Source organism: Chionomys nivalis, chromosome 1, assembly GCF_950005125.1.
Source record: "Chionomys nivalis chromosome 1, mChiNiv1.1, whole genome shotgun sequence".
Lineage (NCBI taxonomy): Eukaryota > Metazoa > Chordata > Mammalia > Rodentia > Cricetidae > Chionomys > Chionomys nivalis.
The window spans coordinates 153,667,167-153,690,151 of NC_080086.1; the positions used below are offsets into that span (position 1 = coordinate 153,667,167).

At 40.6% G+C, this 22,985-nt stretch overlaps 1 protein-coding gene across 4 annotated transcripts in view; it reads right to left on the bottom strand.

Annotated features, from left to right (window-relative positions):
• Lmbr1 (limb development membrane protein 1) overlaps positions 1-22,985 on the bottom strand; it is a 162,388-nt gene that overhangs the window by 116,112 nt on the left and 23,291 nt on the right. For 3 of the 4 annotated variants that reach the window (XR_009058182.1, XR_009058165.1, XM_057786150.1), the window contains exons 3-4: positions 22,037-22,076; positions 14,480-14,619 (exon numbers count right to left, since the gene is read on the bottom strand). Coding sequence is in view for 1 of the 4 variants with exons in the window: in XM_057786150.1 (XP_057642133.1) it covers positions 14,480-14,619; positions 22,037-22,076 (180 nt within the window). In the remaining 3 variants the exon portion in view is untranslated. Of the gene's footprint in view, positions 1-14,479; positions 14,620-22,036; positions 22,077-22,985 lie in introns of those variants that run through there. The other variant, XM_057787691.1, reaches the window with a different exon arrangement.

The window sequence follows — 22,985 nt, forward strand, 5'->3', positions numbered from 1 at the left end:
AGAGAATCCAGGTTCAATACCTATCACACACATGGTGGCTCATAACCATCTGTAACTCCAGTTCCAGGGGATCCAATGACCCTCTTCTGGCTTCCACTGGTACCCGCCTCCGTGGGTACCAATGGTGCACAGACAGTTATAACATTTTCTAAGTGTTTAAATTTTAAAATTGGTAATAGCTTTTTTTTGGTTTTTTTTTTTTGGTTTTTTTTTTTGTTGTTGTTGTTGTTTCGAGACAGGGTTTCACTGTGGCTTTGGAGCCTGTCCTGGAACTACTCTGTAGACCAGGCTGATCTCGAACTCACAGAGATCCGCCTGCCTCTGCCTCCCGAGTGCTGGGATTAAAGGCATGCGCCACCATCGCCCTGCAATAGCTCATTTTTTAAAAATTGTGAAACCAAAAAAAAAAAAAAAAGAAAAACCAGTTCTGAAGAGATCCAAAGCCAGAAAATAGCTACAGTGCACTTCCTGATTTGTTGAGATACCTCTGGGTAAAATAAATTCAATTTCCTAAACTACTCATATTAATTCCACATATCTGCAATTGTTCTTATTTATGTACATATGTGTGAACCTGTATATGTGTACCATATATATGCAGGAGCCCTCAGAGGCCAAAAGAAGATGTGGGTCCCTGAGTACTTGGTTGTGAGACACCATGCAGATGCTGGGAGTCAAACCTGGATCCTCTGACAGGGTAGCAAGTGCTACTAACCATTGAGCTGTCTCTCCAGCTCCATATCTGCAATTTTTTTTGAAGAAGAAGAAATTACGTTTTATTAAGATATGTTGAAGGTAACACAATTTAATGATGATATTTCTTATAAATGTGTTTGAATAATATGCAACTAGATATCTTTAATATCAATTAACTTATATCTGTGTAATCCACTTTCATTTATTTATCTTCTTTTTTTTTTGAAAAAAAATTTTCCGCCTCCTCTCCGCCTCCCATTTCCCTCCCCCTCCTCCCGCCCCTCTCCCCCTCCCCCCACTCCTCTTCTCCTCCCTCTCTAGTCCGAAGAGCAGTCAGGGTTCCCTGCCCTGTGGAAAGTCCAAGGTCCTCCCCCCTCCATCCAGGTCTAGGAAGGTGAACATCCAAACTGGCTAGGCTCCCACAAAGCCAGAACATGAAGTAGGATCAAAACCCCGTGCCATTGTCCTTGGCCTCTCATCAGCTCTCATTGTCCGCCATGTTCAGAGAGTCCGGTTTTATCCCATGCTTTTTTTTTTTTTTTTTTTTTTGGTTTTTTTCGAGACAGGGTTTCTCTGTGGTTTTGGAGCCTGTCCTGGAACTAGCTCTTGTAGACCAGGCTGGTCTCGAACTCACAGAGATCTGCCTGCCTCTGCCTCCCAAGTGCTGGGATTAAAGGCGTGCACCACCACCGCCCGGCCCCCATGCTTTTTATAATGAGAAATTTCCACATTTAAGCTCTGTAATACATCATATTGCTCTCCATCATTTGAGTCCCCAACTCCATCCTTAGAGTTAAATTTTAATTGTCAATGTAAAATGAAGAAAACCACAATGTGTACAAAAAGTAAAACATGTTTATCTTAACAGCCCCACTGAGCAATAACGCATACACAGTGCTCTGGTTCAGGTGCAGTTTGAATGTGCCTCCCCACATGCCGAAGTCTGGGAAGCCTGTAAGAGACAGGCCTCCTGGAAGACAATTAGAGTCCAGAGAGCAATATGAAGGGACTAACACTTTTCTCATGGGATTGCATCCTTGTTCCTCAAAAAGTCACTGTAAGAAGAGGCCACTCCATTAGCATTTTAGGTTCTGCACATAGCCAACTCCTTCTCCGGTGGGTGAGAGTCACAAACAGGACCCTCATGAGGAGACCCATATTCCTAAACTGCCAGAACAATAAAGCAAACACTTCTATCCAAAACACCAACCCCAGATGTTATTACGGCCACATCAATCTGACTAATACACAAAGTGGACAGCTTGACTGGCAAGTGTTAACTCTATACCCATAACAGATAATGAGCACACCTACCGCCCAGGCACTTCCACAAACCCTTACAGAATCTGTGTCTTCTGCCCTCTCTTTATCATCACACTCCCCCATCCAACAGCCAACCACTGGTTCTATACGAAAAAAAAATGGGTTTTTTACAATTTTTGTGTAAATGAACCCTGTAGTTTTTGTTCTTTGGTCTGGTTTCTGTCACTGTGATCTGTGCCCATAGCAGAGGCTACAGCAAACCCTTACTGAATTACCCCACCTGTAGGCATAATCTGAGCTGCTCCCACCTTGTGGTTCTTACAAAACTGCATGTCCAAACTTTGTAGTGGACACAGGCTTTCACTTTGGGTGAGTGTACAGCAGCGGATGGCAGAGGATGGGAGCTGCGTGTTTGACATTTCAGGAGACTGACAAAATATTTCCCAAACTGGTTGTGTTTTTCATCCCACCAGCAAAGGAAAATTCTTCACATTCCCTGAAAACAAATCCTTTAACAGGTATCAGATCTGCAGGTGCTCTCTCCCAGTCCATGGGTTGTTTTTCAAATCAAAGAACAGTTTACCAAATTTAAAAGGCCAAATTTATGAACATTTTCTTGATCTTGATCTTACCTGAGAAACAGTGGTGCAGCCCAGAGTCACGGAGATTTTCCTGTTTGCTTCTGAAATTGTTGTGGTTTTACAATTTACAGTTAAGTTTATGGTCCTTCAAGATACCTTTTTATGTGGAGCCAGGTATCAACTAAAGGTCAAATTTGTCTGTGATTATCCAACTGTTCCAATTCTATTTGTTAAAAACATCCTTTACCTACTAAATTGTATCTCTGTATCTTTGTCAAAAGTCAATCAGCAATACATGTGTATGTGCCCTTGGACTCGGTACCCTGCTGGGTTGACCACTGCCCCGTATTTATGCTGCTGTCTTGATCATCACAGACTGAAAACCATCCTGAAGTAGGAAGTCCTCCAATGTTGTTCTAGCCATTGAAAATTCACTGAATTCTCAGCTAAACTTTAAATCAGAGTATCAGTTTCCATCTGCCTTAGCTATGGTTCCTACTGCCGTAGAGACACCATGACCACGGCAACTCTTACAAAGCAAACATTTAGTTGGGGTGGTAGGCTTACAGGTTCAGAGGTTCAGTCCATTATCACCACGGTGGGCAGCACAAAGGCATGCAGGCAGATGTGGTGCTGAAGCTGAGAGTCCTACATCTTGCAGGCAACAGGAAGTCGAATGATTGTCGCATGAAGTAAGTGAGCAAAAAATACCTCAGAGCCTGCCCTCACAGTGACGCACTTTCTCCCTTTGGCAACCATTTTCTTTCAAACCATCTGCCACCCAAAATACTTACTGGGATTTTGACTGGCATTGTGTTGAATCTATAGGTTAATGAGAGGAAGGATTAGCCTTTTAGCATTATCATGAACAAAATACAACCAAACTCACAAACTGTAAGCCTAGTCCCTAGTGTAATGACATCTGAAGGCAGAGCTTTGGAGAAGCTATAGTCCCTGTGAGAAAACACAGGGATCTAGAATATCTTAGACATAACAACAAATGGGTGCAAAGGCTCCCTTGGGACAGGGTCTTATGACACTGTCCAATGCCTACTACTGGTATTCATTCTTGGGAAAGACCGCTTAGAAAAGATTGATGTTTTCTATTTTCTCAAGACAAAGAAATGCTTTAAACTGAAAGGAAGGCTTATCTGTTTCTAAAGATCACTGCCTCAATAAAATCCTTACACAAAATAGATAAACCACTTGTGAGAATCTAAAAGTAAAATACTTACATTAACTCCAAAAATAGCACAGAAACAGAAATTTGGAGAATAAAATTATCTCACTCAAAAGCAAATTTATTTTTTGTTCGAAGAATGTCAATGAATCCCCCTCACACACAAGTTCTCGAGGTCATAATGGCACACCTGGAGCTGGACTGCAGTCTCCCTCTCGCTCCACTGCTCTGTGCCATCTCAAACTTACTGCCGTGGATGACAAGGGCATCATAAACTTAATTTCATTATTTTTACCTACCAAAGAACATATCAGGTTCATAATATTTTATTCAGGACATACTGAACGATTAGTCCATTAATTCTGTCTATTGGCATAAAGCAAAGTGCTTAACTGAGCCCATGATCATTAAGCCAATTAAATAGGAAAAAGCAATATTACAGTTATCTTTTCAGGTATATATGTACAAGCACACACACATACACAAACCTCCCTAAAACACCTCTAAACTACAGGAAAATTTTTAAAATTTTAATTTCAAAAAGTTGGAGAAAGAGCTCACTTGGTAAAATGTTTGTTCTGCGAGCATGAGGACCTGAGCTCAATCCCTAGCACCCATGTGGAAATCCAGGTGGTATGAAATACACTTGCAAACCCAGAGCTGGAGGGGTGGAGATGAGTGGATCCCCAGGCTTGCTGGCCAGCAACCAGCCAAAGCTAACTGATGATATGCAAGCCAATTGAAGACTCTGTCTTTAAAAAGTGGATAGTTCATGAGTAAAATAACACCTGAGATTGACCCCTGGCCTCCACAAGGATACAAATGCACACAGAGCACCTACACAAACATACAGCACACACATACACACCAAAAAACTTTTCAATTCAATTTTAAGAACACAACACATTAGATAAATCTGTGTACCTAGTGCACTATACTGTCTTGACCAAAAATAAGGCATTCAGCCGAGCTGTGATTTAAAGGAGCTCACCAGTCTTTACAGCAGCTACCTGAATCAGGAGCACCTTACATCTGACAACCAGAGTTCGGACCACTCAGCTGTCATGACCTTGAAAGGTCTTCAACTCTGTCACTGGGCTTTCTCCTGTTAAATGGGTTACAACTCTGGCTCTTAGCAAGAATAAAAGAGAAACAACACCCAAATTTTTAAACAAAAGTTTAAAAAATGAGAATTTCTAATGTACCAGCACTCAGACAAAGTAGGGACAAGAAAATGGTGTGAATTACAGCTAAAACTAGTTCAACTCGTTCCTTACCATTTCATTAATTTTACTCAAAAAGGCTTACACTATTTTTTAAAAAACTATCCACTATGACATTAAAAAATACATTAAAATGATAGTGACAGAGAACTAAGTGGGACGGAGGACTGATTTGGTGTGTAAGAATGAGGACCTGAGTTTGAACCCGAGCACCCACACAAGAAGCCAGCATGGTTTTGCCGGCCTGGAACCCAGCAGTGGGGCACAGAGACAGAGCATCCCAAGAGCTTCCTGCCCAGCCAGCCCCACTGAAACAGTTGCACTTCCAGTTCAGGGAGAAACCCTGTCTCAAGGAAATAAGGTGGAAGATGATAAAGGAAGACAGCCGGTGTCCTGCTCTGGCTCTCACCTATGTGTGGTGCATACACAACACACCATACACCTAACACACATATACACCCACACATACATACAAACATGTACAAAAACAAATAAGTATTTTAAACTAAGCATAAAAAATAATTGCCAAGAGATACACAAGTTATTAACAACACAAATATAGCAGATTGATAGGCTTTTCTTCCTTTCTACCTTCTGCATAAATCTATAAGAGGCACAGAAGTCCTCTAAAATTTATGAGGTGTATATTTAAATACCTTTGTGACATGCCTAAATCTCCATATCCCTGTATCACAGAAGCTTCCCCATACAATGCATTAAAAGATAATGAAAACAAAGATAAACTGAGGTGGAGACCCAGTCCAGGCTCTCTGCTGCTAGCTACACTGTCCACACTATTCAAACATCAGCCTCAGAAAAACTACCAAATATAGGTTTGTGAATGCTAATGTCTACTATATTTTCATAAACAGAAAAATCTGTAGCACAAAAGAGGCTTTTTATTCTTATTATTAATCTATATACATACATATTTCCAGAAAAGCAAATCCAAATTCTTCTATACAGGCCAAAAGGCAAAAACTCAAATCAAAAACAATAACAATAATAACTCTAACCAATTCACTCACTTAAACTAAGATAGGGCTAGGGATCTAGCTTGGTCAATGAAGTATGTGCTGCATGAGTATGAACACCTAATCTCTAAAAACAATGTAAAAGAGTCAGGAGTGGTGGTACATGCTTGTAATCCGAGGGTCAGAGAGGTAGAAACCAGAGGCTCATCAGAAGTCTGAGGTCAGCATGGGCTATGCAGCAAGTTCAGGTCAGCCAGACAGGCCTATGTGGTGAAACCCCATGGCAAAAAAATAAAAGTGCCTTCTGGGCAAGTGAAAAAAATTACAGAGGATTATCACACAGTTACACATATCAACTGACAAAATAAGATGTCTTTGTCATGTATTTTTAATTAACATTATTAGGCAAAAGAAATAAAAATGAACTGAATTATGGCAACATAATTACAAAATACCAGACATATAGGAAAGTCTAAACTCACCATTAGAGGTTTGTCTAATATACAAAAATAGCAAGTGTACCTAAAGCCAGGAGTGGTGGCTCACGGGCAATCACAGGACTTGGAAGGTGGCGGCAAGGAGGACCCTGAGCACAAGGCTAGTACTTTCTGGGGGAAAAATATGGGTATTCAATACACATTGTAAAGTGGCTTACAAGCTTTTCAAAGCTCAATCAATTTACAGTCTTTCCCTTAAAAAGCATTCTACAATTTTGATATAATTGAAAATTATTGTTACCAACATTGCACATATTTTATTGCATATATTCATATTAATTTATAAAATAAAAATTGTTAAACTTCTCTGCTTCAAACGCTAGAATTAAAAACTTCAATTATAGAATGCATAACTTAAGAAAGGTGGTTTGTCAAAGTGAGCATCCATAGCACGCTACTGAAGGTAGCAGCCAGTGCCCACCTCTAGAAGAGGTTTCAGCTGGAGGCAACAGTCCCAGAACATTCAGTTTCAAACACAAGACCAAATTGCCAGATCACCATAAGGTTCCTTATCTTCTACCGCCACCTGCTGGAATCACAAAATAGTTCCAAAATACAATATTCAACTCACGTTGAGAGAATCTCAGGGTCAGAGCGGCTGCTAATCTGATAGACTTGCAAGAAAAATAATGCGCAAAGGCCCTGGGTTTGAACCTTTGTACTACAAAATAAACAAGGTGAGGCGGGGTACACCTGATCGTAACTATCCTTTTTCTCAACCTCTTTATCTAACAAGATGTTTTCATTGGTATCCTCATCCATAATGGACTGACTACAAACCAAACCAGTTTGGATCCAGGAAACTTAATTTAAGTCATTTTCCTACCCAAAAACCAAGACTGGTTTTCAATATGATAAACAGTATCTCAGTGTCTAGCCACTGTACTAAAACAAACTGTCACAACAAACTAAACTATCTGTGTCAATTCACTAATAAATTATTAGAGCATTTAACAATGGTGCAATAAAATTTAAGGTTTATCTTTTAATAAATATTCATAAGCAAATATATCTTCTGTTTAAGTTTGATTGCTAATAACCTAAAATATTGTTTGACCTTCTGTGGAGTTTACAAATAGATTTTGGAGAAAAGATGGGTTTTGCACTGTTTATTCATGATATCCCCAGCTTGCTGCTCCTGATAAGTCAAAATAAATTGCAGTATTCACAGAGACCAGCCAGATCACTGAGGCTCATTATAACAACTTCACACTCAGTTATCAATGTGTATCTCTGCCCCAGTAAATGAAAGTCAAGTAGACACTGAGTACCCCTGGAGAAAAATACTTCCAACATTGGGGAATTATTTCTAGATTTTAAGACTAGACATTAATCCTATCATTCTCTTTTAAAAAGTTACCATTATTGGCTTTAATTTTAAACTGCAGAAAAGTAGTCATTCTGAAGTAGGGTTATCAGTGGTATATGGCGTATTCCAAATGTTGTGCAGCCACTGCCTCTGTCTAGTTCCAGGACATGTCCTATGCTGTACCACTGCTTAGTCACATGTAGAACTGAAGTTCTGTATCTTTCCACTAACTTGTTAACAGTGTACAAATACAAAGAGTAAACACTACAAATGGATCCTTCCATTTTTCCTTTGATTTCTATTTTTAGTTATATCAATGATGCCACTTTGTCACCTCTGCCTCCTCTGTTCCAGCTTAAAATATACGGCATGCTAACTCAAAGAATCACAGTGGAGGTTGCCCTCTTTGAATAACTACTTGCCTTTTGAGAAAAAGCTCTTGGCCCAATACTGGACTTTCACAAAGACTAAGTGCTTGATCTTGGGGCTGTGATAGGTCATCCAGCTGCCTATCATAAGAGAGTATCTTACGATACCCCTAATCCAAAAAACTAGGCATGTGCAAAAGTACTGTATCATTAAATAGAAATGATGTATTGTGATCCAGCATAAGCTGGTCCTAAGAGAACAAGTAATTTCATTTAGAAGTAGCCCAAATACTCAAGGTTTCCTCCGATCTGTGAACACTGTTCTCAGCTGACAGAGAAGGGGTCTGGGTCTCATCTAGCCTAAGCTCTTACAATTCCTACAGGTGTGTAGGCGGCTCTAGCTCTACAGCCCTCTCCAGACAGAAAGGAAAAGTAAGATGTTTGTACGCCACAAAAATGCTCCCTGGACAGAGGAGGTATTAACTTTATCAAGAGGATAAAGAAGCCATGATAGAGTCGGGTGTGGTAGTGCACGCCTTTAATCCCAGCACTCAGGAGGCAGGCAGATCTCTGTGAGTTCAAGACCAGCCTGGTCTACAAGAGCTACTTCCAGGACAGGCTCCAAAGTTACAGAGAAACCCTGTCTCGAAAACAAAACAAAACAAAACAAAAACAAAAGACGTGCTACCCAAAAGGATAGGGAGTGGTTGTAGATAACAGCGGCTCTGAAGCAGGCATTAAACAAAACAGGTACTTTATACTCTGTATACATTCCACTCTCCACATATAAAAACGCAACCAACTAGTTCTTGTTCTGATCATTCTTCAGATAAAACGCTAAGACTTGAAAAGCTTAAACAATTTGCTCAGGGTTACTAATAGTAAAACACAGAGCTGAAATTCAAAGCCAGGTCTAGCTGACTCCAAGCCAAGAAAGAGACTCTCATGGGATGATGACCTCCAAAATAAAAAGATATCATTAAAGTCACTAGAGGGGCTAGTGAACTGGTGGTGCTAGGACAGTGAGCTTGGAGGGTGAGGACAAACCCACTCTGTGAACTCCAAATGGAGTAAACAGTCAAGTGCAAACACACTGCTGACAAGAAAAAGTCAATGTTTGCTAACATCCATGGTGAGAGGGGATCTTTTACACACACAAACACACACACACAAAAAAAAAAAAAACAATTAGAGAAAACAAAAGAAGAAAAAGACCAGGCAGCACAAAAATATAAAAACTCTAGAACCCCAAAGAGCATACAAAATCAAAATAGCAAGTATAGAAACATTTATAGAGGTTTATTTTTACATGTAAAAAATCACATACTTCAATATAAAAAACAGAAAAGGGAAAGAACATGACAACTTATGTATGTAGTAGATGTCTGTAGACAAACTAAAATTGAAAGATCATGAATTTTTCTACTGATAATCATGAACTACTTTTCAGTCATATCTTTGGCAACAAAGATATCAGTATTTGATTCTGCTGGATTTATGTTAGAAACAAAGGCACCTACGCCATCTCTCAGAAGGGATAAGCAAATATTTCCAGAAAATAATTTGGCAATGATATTTATTAGCCTAATAATTTCTTATCCTAATTATCTACATAAATTATGAGAAACTCAAAAGTCACTGTGAAAGTCCCCTGGGTACCCAACACGAGACAATAAAGGGCGGGGCCACAGCATAGAAAGCTGCTGGTCCCCGGGAGCATGCAGCCCTCATCTCACATCCGTCAGAAGTCACTGGAGAATAAGTGCTCTCACTCCAGAAAGCTACAAGGTAACTCTGAAGGCTGCTTGATGAATATGCACAGAGCTCTTGTACAGGCACTAAAAATGTTTTCAAAAAACATGATGAGCAGAAAAATAATCAGCACAAATTCAGTGCTTGAAAAGATCCAAGCTACATGTGCTATAAACACATGGTGTGTATATGTACTACAAGAGAGTCGACGTCATTTCCTGCTTTGTACGTTTTGGTATTCTTACTCATTCTGGAGTGAGCACGTACTTTACTGTGCACAGTAAAGAAAGTCACAGCTGGAAGTGTAGCTGCCCTTCCTCATACCCAGAGTCATCTTCTCAGCAACAGCATCCACAGAAAGTGCCTCCTGTACTTTCACAAAGAGAGAAGACATAAAGCTTACTCCTGTGTCACACAGAACCGTACTTCTAGATGACAGCTTACTGGTGTTAGCATTCAGGCATCTGTACTGACCCTGCCCTTAGGGCACTGACAGGATACATCTTCAGCTGCAGTCACTAAGGGCACTCCCCGGGCACATTCATTGTATTCCCTTTTAAAAAATGGGCCTTGCCTACCTTCTCTCTCCCTCCCTTCCTTCTTCCTTCCCTCCCTCTTTCCCCCCCTCTCTCTGTCTGTCTCTCTCTGTCTGTCTCTCTCTGTCTGTCTCTGTCTCTCTCTCTCTACCACTCTCTGGAGGCTTCAGCACAAACATCACAACAGCGACTGAAAAGTAAGCTCTATTTCATGGCCAAGGTGGTAGAGCCTTTACAGCAGCCAGCATCACTGCAAGCAGCCTAGATGGAGAAGTGACTCTGCCTCCCAAACATCAACTAGGGAAATTATATAATAAAGCCAGGTACCTTGGATACAACCTTCTCTAAGTCAAATGGCAAGCCAGTCAATTTTTTGTTAAAGACATTTACCATTAACTCAAAAGAAGGCTCCTAAATTAGAAGAAAAAAATCTGAAATCTTTTATCTTAAGAAATAGTAAATACAGCCCAAAGGTGGTGGTGGTGGCAGTGCATGCCTTTAATCTTAGCACTTAGGAAGTAGAGACAGGTAGATCTCTGAGTTTGAGGCCAGTCTGGTCTATAGAGAGAGTTCTAGAACAGGCCAAGTCTATATAAAGAAACCCTGTCTCAAAAAACCAAAAAAAAAAAAAAAGTAAATATTTGTCACTGACTATTCTTCAAGACATGGTTTCACTAAGTAATAACTTGAACCCAATGAAAAACATGTATAGACCTACCTGGAAATTGGAATCAGACAAAAATTTGGGAACAGGGGGGCAGGAAGTAGAAAGTAGGGGAGAAGGGGGGTTGAGAAGAACTTGAGGAAATGGGATAGTCGAGATGGAGGAAGGACAGATATGAGAGCAAGGAAAGAGATATCTTGATTGAGGGAGCCATTATGGAGTTAGCAAAAAACCTAGCCCTAGAAAAATGCCCAAGAACCCTCAGGGGTGACCCCAGCTAAGACCCTAAGCAATAGAGGAGAGGGTGTCTGAACTGGCCTTACCCTGTAGTCAGACTGATGATTATCTTAAATATCACCATAGAACCTTTGTCCAACAACAGATGGGAATAGAGGCAATGACCCACATCAGAGCACTGGACTGAGCTCCCAAGATCCAGTTGAAGAGTGGAGGGAGTGAGAGTATGAGCAAGGAATTCAAGACCATGAGGGGTTCATCCACTGAGACAGTTTGCCTGAGCTAATGGGAGCTCACCAACTCCAACTGGACTGGGAGTGAACGAGCATGGGAACAACCAAGCCCCCTGAAGGGGGTTGACAGCTGGGGCAGACTGAGGGCCACTGATAGTGACACTGGGATGTGTCTCTACTGCATGTACCGGCTTCATGGGATCCTATTCTCTTTGGCTGTAAACCTTGCTCAACCTAGATGCAGTAGGGAGGGCCTTAGACTTTCCACAGGGTGGGGTGCATGGCACTCCCTTAGGGTTGGAGGGGTGGGATGGGAGGGTCTGTGGAGGGAGAGGGAGGGAACTGGGAGGAGGGGAGGAAGTGGGAATTTGGATTGGTATTTTTTTAAGTAATAAAAAAATTCAAAAAAATAGCAAAACAATAAAAAAAGATATGGTTTCATAGACTCTCTTCACTATTATAAAACATCTTCACTGGAATAAGTGAAAAGATTTGTGTCCACACAAAAACAAAATCTCACAGTGAGGTGTCCTAATTTTACATACCTTTAGTGTTCATAAACAATGTATCTAACCATCCATATAACTATCAAATTATATAAACATAATAAAATTGTTTGACAGTAATAATACCATAATTAACAACACTAGCCACAACATCAATACTAAGAAAATAAGAATGGTATGGACAGGAAGAGTAAGAAAGCTATTCAAGCACCCTAAAGTCATAATCTAATCTAATAGACACCATAAAGAACTGTCCTAGCAAAGAGAATAGTTAGTGCATACATACTAAATTCATACAACTATCACATACTAAGTGCCTGTTAAAGGCATATTTTTCTATTAGATATATTCCTAAAAGCAAGTGTGTAAGGTGCATTTACTATTCTACTTAAAAGAGTAGTGACCTGAGGACAAGACAACATAGTGTCCTGCCCAAAATTGCACGGCAGGTCTACCTCACTTCAAGTGTGCATGTGCGAGCATGTGTGTGTCAGAGGGAGAGTCAGAAAAAGGGAGACGGAGACATGATCTCACTATCTAGTCCTTGATGACCTGAAACTCACAGAGAGCTTCATGCCTCTGCCTTCCGGTGCTGGGATTAAAGGTACATGCCACCATACCCAGATACCATCATTACTTTTTAAATCACATTAAAATTTTAACCAGCAGATCTTGTTTATATTCTGTCATGCTTTAAAATGACTAAGAAAGCAAAATAAGAACTGCAGTCTCTGCTCTATCAGGTCTTCAGTGGAGATTGAGGTTCTCTGACATAACCAAATGAACCAAAAAGTCTTTGCCTACAATATTTAAATGAACCAAAATCAAGTAAATATTCAGGCTAGTAGCTCACGTCTCTAATCCCAACACTTTAAAGGCTGAAACAGGAGAACTACCATGAGTTCAAGGCTGACAAGCAAACTCTAGACCACCTGAGGTTATAGTATGAGACACTATTTCAAAACAGACACACATACCAATTCAAAACTTACAGTAAGTATAGGAACTGCTTCTTAGTTAAGTAAAGGAAAATAGTAACTACAAATAGTAATGTTAAGTAAAAGCTAGTTTCTGACTTCACAGAGGACTTCAATAATTTTACTGGTTAATTTTTTGTCAACATGACATAAACCTAAACATATGTAGGAAGAGGGAATTTTTTTAATTTATTAGATTTTTTTTTAAAAATATCAATCCACCGGGCAATGGTGGCGCACGCCTTTAATCCCAGCACTTGGGAGGCAGAGGCAGGCGGATCTCTGTGAGTTCGAGACCAGCCTGGTCTACAAGAGCTAGTTCCAGGACAGGCTCCAAAACCACAGAGAAACCCTGTCTCGAAAAACCAAAAACAAAAAGCCAAAAACAAAACAAAACAAAAAAAATAGCAATCCAAGTTCCCACTCCCTCCTCTCCTCTCATTCCCTCCACACACCCTCCCACTCCACCCCCATCTAAGAGAGTAAGGCACATTGCCTTGTGGAAGGTCAAGGCCCTCGCTACTATATCTAGGCTGAGCAAGGTATACGTCCAAAGAGAATAGGATCCCAAAAAGCCAGTACATGCAGCAGGGATAAATGCTGGTGCCACTGCCAGTGACCCCTCAGTCTGCCCCAGTTATGCAAAGGAAGAGGGAATATTAATTAAGGAAATTCCTCCATAAGATTGGCCTATAGGCAATTCTATCAGGAATTTTCTTGATTAGTGATTGACATAGGTAGATCCAGTCCAATGGGCACAGTGACACAGCTAGGCAGGTGGCCCTGGCGTATATAAGATAGCAAGCCAATAAGCAGAATTCCTCCAGTGCCTCTACATTAGCTTCTGCCTCCAGGTTCCTGTTCTGACTTCCCTCAGTGATGAACTCTGATGTTGAACTGTACTCTGTAGTGATATTTTGTTGTGTTTTAACAAATAAAGCCTGCCTGAAGATCAGAGTGCTGAGCTAAGCCACTAGAGGCCAGGCAGTGGTGTCACACACCTTTAACCCCAGCGCTAGGGAGATGGAGACGGGAGTGGTATGGCTGGGCGGAGAGAGGAATGTAAGTGGAAGGAGACAGGAAACAGTTGCAGTCCGAGGATCGCCCTACAGTCAGAGGACAAAGTCTGAGGAGACACCCTGGGGACAGGATCGCCCCTTCAATCTCAGCACTGGTAGAATTAGAAGAACTCTCTAGTGTCTGGCCGCTATGCTTCTCTGATCTTCAGCATTAATCCCTATATCTGACTCCGGGTTTTTATTATTAAGACCAATGAGAATTGGTGCTACAGTGATCTGAAATAAACCCTTTCCTCCCCAAGTTGCTTTTGGTCATGGTGTTTTATCACAGCAATAGAAACCCTCACAAGACAATAGTTTACTGGAAGAAGTTATAAATTGTGAAGGAAACTAAGAAAAACCTGTAACTTATAGTGTAGTTAAAAATTCACACATGAGTCATGTATTAAGTAATATATACTAACCATGGATCAAGGAGCCATTTAGCCACTGAATATAGTAGTTTTGAGGAAAAGCAAGCAGGATTTCATTGCTGATGATTGAGAAGGGTAAAAGCAAAACAGCTCCAGCTGAAACCGCTAGAGTGAAGGTGCTCAGAAACAACCTGCAAGAGAGAAGAGACATCATCACTAGGGGTCTGGAAAGCAGTGAGCATGAGAGCAACACCAGTGTGTTACATAAGATTCCCATTACAGATATGCAACTGAAGGACAAATGGCATGCGTAGGGTCTAGAAAGTGCAGCCAGGTGAAATCCATAACGAGATCTATATACTGAAGAGACTACTGCACAATTTTAAGAAACTGTGTATTATTGTTGTTTGTGTGCTTGTGAGAGTGCACGATATGCAGGGAAGGGGTGATAGGGCATGCACGCAAGGTCAGAGAACAACTATGTGGAGTCTGTTTTCTCCTTCTACCTTTACACAGATTCTAATATTAAACTCAGGTCTCCAAGTTTACAAAGAAAGTACCTTGACACACACCCATCTCACCAGCCCCTGATATATGATTTAAACAAAGTTAAATTAGAGTAGTAAATAGCAGAGAGTAGTAAATAACACTAATCAATATTTCAAACACTACTTCAATACTTCCTAAATAATACAGCTTCAATATGTAAAAATTAGGATCTAAAATAAATTAATTCAACAAAACAAACTGAAGAAAAACACTAACAATAAATACAAAGCAGGCTCTCTATTCACACCAAGAAATGCTTACATAATATCAGGAAAGGTGTTGTTCCAAAATCCATCATTATTTATAACAACCCAAAGAACAGAGTGAAATCACAATGGGCTTTCACTTCCCAGTTACACATTTCTGAAAAGCTTTAAATGTTTATAACATCTAATTTTGAAAAAAGATTTTTAAAAAATAAATAACAAGACAAAGGAAGGTAGATTTCTGTGAGTTAAAGCCAGCCTAGACTACATAGAGAGTTCCAGGTCAGCCAGGTCAACATAGTGAGACCCCGTCTCAGAAAAGAAGGAGAGGGGGAGAAGGAAGGAAGAAAGGAGGGGAGGGAGGAAGGGAAGAAGGAAGGGAGGGAGGATTGGAGGGGAGAAATGAGAAGGTGGAAGAGAGGAAGAAACAAGGCAGGCAGCAGACACAGCAGCAGTAATAGCAAAGAAAACTTAATTAGCACTAAAGATAGAACTTGAGTATCCATAACACTGAAGCTAATATTGAAAGAATGTGAAAATAAATGTGAGAATTTTTTTTAAATATCATAGTAATAAGACCCATGTTGGCACATACTTTTAATCCCAGCATTCAGGAGGCAGAGGCAAGCAGATATCTGAGTTTGAGGCCAGCCTGGTCTACAGAGCAAGTTCCAGGACTGCCAGGACTACATACATAGAGAAACTGTCTTGAAAACAGCAAACAAACAAAGTCATAATAAATGTTCCACCATGAGTAACCTTGCATTCAGTGCCATCCTGTAGCATACAGCAGAAATGACTGCCTACACAGCTATAAGTACTTATAAAGCCCTGGGTTCAGTAAATCAAAGGCCAACTATATAATGTAGATCAATGGAACACTCCAAACAAAACTCAACTCAGAAGCATCATGAATTAATCCAAAAAATGAAGAGCACGTTTCCTGAAAAAGTACTCAGAAAAGTTGCTCATCTGGAGTGAATGGCCAGATCCAGCCCAGAGAGGACACCATCACCCTAATTAGTATCATCCCTGCCAAGATCAAATCCAAAAACTCACCACCCCAGGGCCTGCACAGCTCTCCCAATACTACAGGCCCCTCAGCAGGGCACATTTCAGTTTACACTTATTCTCCAACTGTTTTCTAACCCTCAATGGATTGTGTGGTTTCCAGGTCTCTGCCCACAGTGCTGGAGGCCATGGGAGTATACAGAAGGTGACAACTAGTGTTCAACAGGCCAATCTACCAGATGAGTGACTCTGATGGGGAGCCCCACTTGGAAAGGCTGTGGGGTCACTGGCTGAAGATAACTATTTCTGTCTATAATTGTCTCATGTGCCACAAAAAACAGCTATGGGTATTATTCCCACTGCTTGTGTGTTTATCTTGTGAAAATATTCTATCTACTGGGCACACATATAGATGTAGATGGTCAGGAGGATAATTTCTGCTCAACTGCATAATTCTGATGAATAGAAATAATACTAGGATATTTTTTATTACTCAGACTGACAAAAGAAAACAATAGTATTCTCAGTCACTGAAACAGCTAGTTTTACAAATTCAAAACAAACTAGTTTCCCTGGAGATGAATATATGGTTGCCCCTACAGACAAATATACAAGGTCAATTTCCCAGGTGTTCATTGCCGATTTATGAATTTAGTAGACATAACTTTCTCAGCAATTGACTTTCTGCACATACTCCCAACCTCAAGGCTCAGTCAACTGTTTATTGTGTAAGTCCTGAATTTCGATGTCACTTTCTTTTTTTTTTTTATTCTTTTTTAATTAAAATTTCCAACTGCTCCCCGTTTCCCATTTCCCTCCCCTCCTCCCACACATTGCCCCCTCCCCCCACTCCCCTCCCCCATCCCCACTCCTCTTCTCCTCCCCCCAGTCCATTCCCCCTCCCTCTCGATACTGAAGAGCAGTCCAAATTCCCTGCCCTACAGGAAGACCAAGGTCCTCCCACTTCCATCCAGGCCCAGGAAGGTGAGCAACAAAACAGGCTAAGCTCCCACAAAGCCAGTTCATGTATTAGGATCGAAACCTAGTGCCATTGTCCTTGGCTTCTCATCAGCCTTCATTGTCCGCCATGTTCAGAGAGTCCAGTTTCAACCCATGCTTATTCAGTCCCAGTCCAGCTGGCCTTGAAGAGCTCCCAATAGATCAGTTCCACTGTCACAGTGGGTGGGTGCACGCCTCGTGGTCCTGATTTCCTTGGTCATGTTCTCCCTCCTTCTGCTCCTCATTTGGACCTTAAGAGCTCAGACCATTGCTCCAATTTGGGTCTCTGTCTCTCTCTCGATCTATCGCCAGTTTCTGTCTGGGAACCCTGCTTACTTTACACACTAGCCGGTCAGCATAACCTCCCTAGCCTGAGAAAAACTGTGTGATCAGTTTGGCTCTGTTTCTTATTGTTTACTCAGGTAGTGTTGTGAGCCTGAAGATGTGATTCATAATTGTTCAGAGGTTTTGGAGAACAGCAGGAGACAGGTAGGGAGAAGTAGGAGGGAAGTGTGTACGAGAGAGAGAGAGAGAGAGAGAGAGAGAGAGAGAGAGAGAGAGAGAGAGAGAGAGAGGTGCTATGTTGCTGTATGTAAAGAGATGTAGATGTGTGGAGACAGAGAGATTTTCAGAAAGAGATTTTTCAAGATGAAATAAAAGAAAAAGTTACCATTAGAAAGTGTGTGTTTCCTTATTTACCCCTCAGATAGAAAAGTCTAGCCCTCGCCACCTTCGTGGATTTTTTTTTATACCCTGAAGACAGCCTTGGAGTAGGATCCCCAAAAGGTCACCAGTACCACAGGTCGCTCTCTTTTTCTTGGGTGCCCATACAACACTCCACATGGCAGATGTACCTGAATAGCAAGACAGACCTCAAATGCCACTTGCTTGTCATGAGTCCCTCAATTCCTATCTTCTTGCTCCTCTCAGTAAAATCAGCTCCTCTTTCCTCTTACCCACCATAACACTGACCACACACTAGGCTAACATAACTTCCAAATCCAATTCTAAAACACATGACCTGAAAAAGGAGTTCACTTATGAGACAAATAGATAAATCATCAGGTCACAAGTGGCCCAGAAAATCCTGTATATATGTCTCCATTACTATAATGCTGCTTTTCAACAGCTATGGAGCCTCCACTTCACACTTCGTTACTGTGACAAACCCACCCAGAAAGCAGAAAACTACTTTTACTACTTACAAATTACTCATAAAAGGTTCATGTAGAGTTAAAACTGACAAAGAGTCCTTAAAATAAGGCCCTGAATTGGAAAAGTATAGTAGAGACATGGCTTGTACAATCATAAAACACGCCCTTTCAGAAATGTCACCTTCTAAAATGCAGTAGTAAAAAAAAAAGATTCTACATCCAGAATATTATACCTTCTATGATTATGGTAGTAGTAAAAACAAAAATGTTTTCTTGAATATGTCATTTGTGACTATCTCCTTAAACAAGAGGGTTGTGAACTTACTTGGATGCTAAATGTTACCAGTGACTCAGAATGCCATCATCTACAGGCCATAGTAAATTATTTCAACAAGTCTGCCACACACACTTCCAGGTAGCAAATGAGGCAGGACCTCAAATGTTGAACCTTGTATATTTCAAGTGGACAAGTACTTCCTTCTTGAAATTCTACAACTTCTTCAGCATTCCCTCCTTTTTATCTGCACACTCTATGAAATGCACCAACATGTCATCCTAAGTGTTTTTGGTTTGAATCTGAAATGTCCCCACAGGTTTATGCTTTGTGGCACCATTTAAAAACTGCTATATATCTCCATGAAGTGGGGCCTGGCTGGCAAAAATAGGTTACTAGGTTTCACCCGTCCTGGTTCCAGCCTGTATGTTTGCTCTATCTGCATCTGCAGGTAACAAACAACTGGCATACACTGCCAACACTGTGGACTGTGCAACTGCATAAAAATAAACCTTTCTTCCTTCAGTAGCTCCTGCCTAGTGTTTTGTCACAGTGATGATAAAAGTAACTATCTCAGCCTTTATCTGGCTAATAAAGGCATGTTTTGTGAACTTGGGCCCCACGTGCTCACTCTGGCCAATGGCTCTCAACCAGTGGAACTTCAGAACATATTACCATCAGGATCACTCACAAGCAACCACACACACCACAGACTAACCCAGGAATCTCTTGGCGAAGCTCACTCACTAAATAGATATTAACAAACACTTGATTCTGAGTCAGCACTGTACCTGACATGTTAAAACAGTAAACATGTTTTGCCTTCACAGGGCTTCTATGTGAACCATCACTTAATGCTATGAAAGCATCAGACAAAAAAAAAAACAATAAAATATTAACTGGGTAACTGCACAGTATATTAAGGTGATGGGCACTACAGAAAATAAGCAAGTAAGGAAAACTGAAGTGGCAATGATAAGACAAGTCAGACTCTGAACACAGAACCAACACGGCTCCTAACAAGAAGCTGGAGAGAGGAGTCAAAGGCAACTGAGAGGCTGGTGTCTCGTGCTGTGCAGAAGACAGGCTGAACAGGGAAATGAGGACATCAGCCTTAGACAGGTGAAAGACTGGTGCAAGCTGCTGCTCTCTAATTCTTTTCTCTGCAAGTCACAGATGACCTGGGGCTGCTGTCTCTCTACTGACCCTGTCTTCTTGGTCCTAGGTCAAGGTAGTGACTACCAGGATACTTACTCTTCCTTTCAGTCAGTATTTTGTGGAAATCTAAGTTTGAAACTACAAGAGAAACCTGTTCTTATCAAACATCCAATCTACTGGTTTCTATCAGGATGGGCAAAGACTGTCCTACTATATGCAGTGACTTCAAATCCAGTACAATAATTATTTATTTTGATGTTTACATTGTCCCCAACTAGTGTGAGAACCCTTAAGGACTATTTCCTTAAAATATCCCAATAATTCTTACTTTTCTTCCTTTCTTTCTTTTTTTTTTTTTTTTTTTTTTTTTTTTTTTTTTTTTTTCTTGGAGCCTGTCCTGGCACTTGCTCTGTAGAGATCAGTTTACTTCTGCCTCCCAAGTGCTGGGATTAAAGGCATGTGTCATCACTGCCCAGCTAATTCTTACATTGTTATACTCTGTACAAACATAAAATCAGCCTTGGCCTTTCCCTATCCAGCCCTTCTATTATCCTCCTTCAAGGAATTCTGGTTCTACTGAATGGGAAATTCTACTTAAACATGGCTTGGGCATTATTTGGAATTCCTGCTACTGGGAGACATCCTCAAAGCAGAGGCATACAATGTGCACTCTGCATGTACAAAAACATGGCCACACTCACTTTTATACTACGGTTCCACATCTCGTAGGTGTTGAAAACCATGTGTTCACAATGGCACAACCCCAACTCCAAACCAACAACTCAGTGGTCATTTTTGTTTTTTCCTTTTTCCCTTAATTTTTGGTTCCTATTGACTTTGATTAAGCCTCCCCACCATTACAAGGAACCAATTTTCTACCATACTGATCCCAATTCTATACAGACACATACCTTCTTGTCTGGGTAGCTCCCCATTCTGGACTGAATGGTCCTGACAATCAAAACATCCTCCTTCCCCAAATCAGCTCAAACACCCTTGACAGGCTCCTCCCTTTGGCATGGACACCCTCTTTATCTGTGGTGGCACCGACACTCTCATGGAGAACTTGCCACCCTTTGGGTTCCCTGAAACTGGAGTTAGGGATGGTTGTGAGGCCACCATGTGGGGGGCAGGACCCAAACCCATGTCCTCTACAAGAGCAGTCAGTTCTCTTAACCACTAAGTCATCTCTTCAGGCCCAGATTTCACATTAAATAGGCAAAATCTAATAGAAAGAACTTAACTGTTTCCCATTCAATTTGATACTTCAAAAATTAAAGTACATTTCTATAATATCTCCTCCACATACATAAGGAACCTACAAAGCAATCAGACCCCTCTGTGCTCTCCGCAGGCAAATGTGTCACTCTGAGCAAAAAGTCTACCTGCTGCTTGCTTCAGAGAGTCTGCTCAGGACACAAATGGCTGACAGTCTGACAGTTTTTCCTTTTTCTCAGAGACTTGCTGTGTGGCCCAGGCTGTCCTCAGACTCTCAATCCTCCTGCCTCCACCTCTAGAATGCTGAGACTACAAGCCTGTGCCCACTATACCAAACTAGGTTTTTCCTAAACAACCATTCTACCTTTAAACTCTTTTCCTTATTAAAAAAAAATCTCCTGAAAATGAAATCTGCCATTTCTTTAAATAAGCACTTAGAATAGGATCTCATGTAGCCTAGGCTGCCCTTACTTACTATGTAGCTGAGGCTAGCCTTGAACTCCTGATCATCCCACCTTCCCCTTACCATTATTAGAATTACAGGCATGTACCACACTCAGCTTGAATAAACACATTTTAGCAAGAAACGATCAGTTCTAAAGTAACCATGTGTATTTGCTTACAGGTGCTTTTTAAGAATATTATTAATAAGGATTAGTACTTTAAGCAATTATTTCCTTTAGACTCTAACTTCAAAACTATAAACAGAACAATTAAATTTTGGAATACTATGGTGGTTTGAAAGAAAGTGGCCCCCAAAGGGAGTGACACTGTTAGGAGGTGTGGACTTGCTGGAAAAAGTCTCAGTGCGGGGGCGGGCTTTGAGGTCGACCTCCTGCTGCCTCTGAGTCAAGATGTAGGATTCTCAGCTCCAGTACCACATCTGCCTGATGCCATCATGATCCCCATCCTGATGATAATGTACTGAACCTCTGAAACTGTAAGCGAGCCACCTCACTTAAATGTTTTTATTTATAAGAGTTACTGTGGTCATGGTGTCTCTTCACAGCAATAGCAAACCTAACACACAAATACATACGATATCCTGTTGACTACAGCATCCTCATCTTCTTGTTCATCTGAAAAAAAAAAGTTTATATATTGTTACTAATTTATCTCCAAAGTATTTTATGAATTTATCTAAAAAAAAGTACCAAAAATAGAAAGTTTAAAAAATTCAACTATTAAATGAAAAAGTCTTTCAAAGAGCATTTTGTAAACTTCAACAAAGACCCAAATATAAATTTCGTTGTAACATGTTAAGTGGGCATAACTAAAAAGTGAGTTGTGACCTTTTTTTGAAAAATGTTGATCAACTGACACAAATATTGATTAACTGTTTGTAAATTAAAATCTTAAAAACACAATAGTCTCTTATATTTTTGGTTGTGAGCCTAGCCTTTAACGGCTGAGCCATCTCTCCAGCCCACAAACACACAGTCTCAAAAAATAAAACTTAGAACCACAGGATGATTGTGAAACGCATGTACACAATGTCAAGATAAACAGCCAACAGACATCTCTATTATAAAATGTCATACTCTTAGAACTCACACTTTTCTTAAATTCAAATTTTCATTAGTAAATAAAATGCTAATACTTTCTTAAACTATTCTAAACTACCTTGGATAGCATCACCTCAACAATTTGAAAGCACAAATTACAGACAGAAAAAATATCATTTTCCGTATTTCTTTAAATGCCAGGCAGACTTCATTAGGATACCTTCCTCTCCCCTCTTCCTCTCTCAGGCCCCTCAGTCACCATCTCTTTTGTCCTTGGTCATAAACTTACCAGCCAAAGAGACTGCCTAAGAACACAAATATTGCAAAACCCTCCCAGTCCTTCTAGCTCCTCATCTGTCTCATGTTCTGAAAGGCTCTCCTTGGATCTCTGAACCTCTGGGAGTTCACTTGCCTCAGTGTCAGTTGTGAGTTTTGGCCATTCTTTGTAGTGTCTATCATGAATTACAGACTTCCCAAAATAAC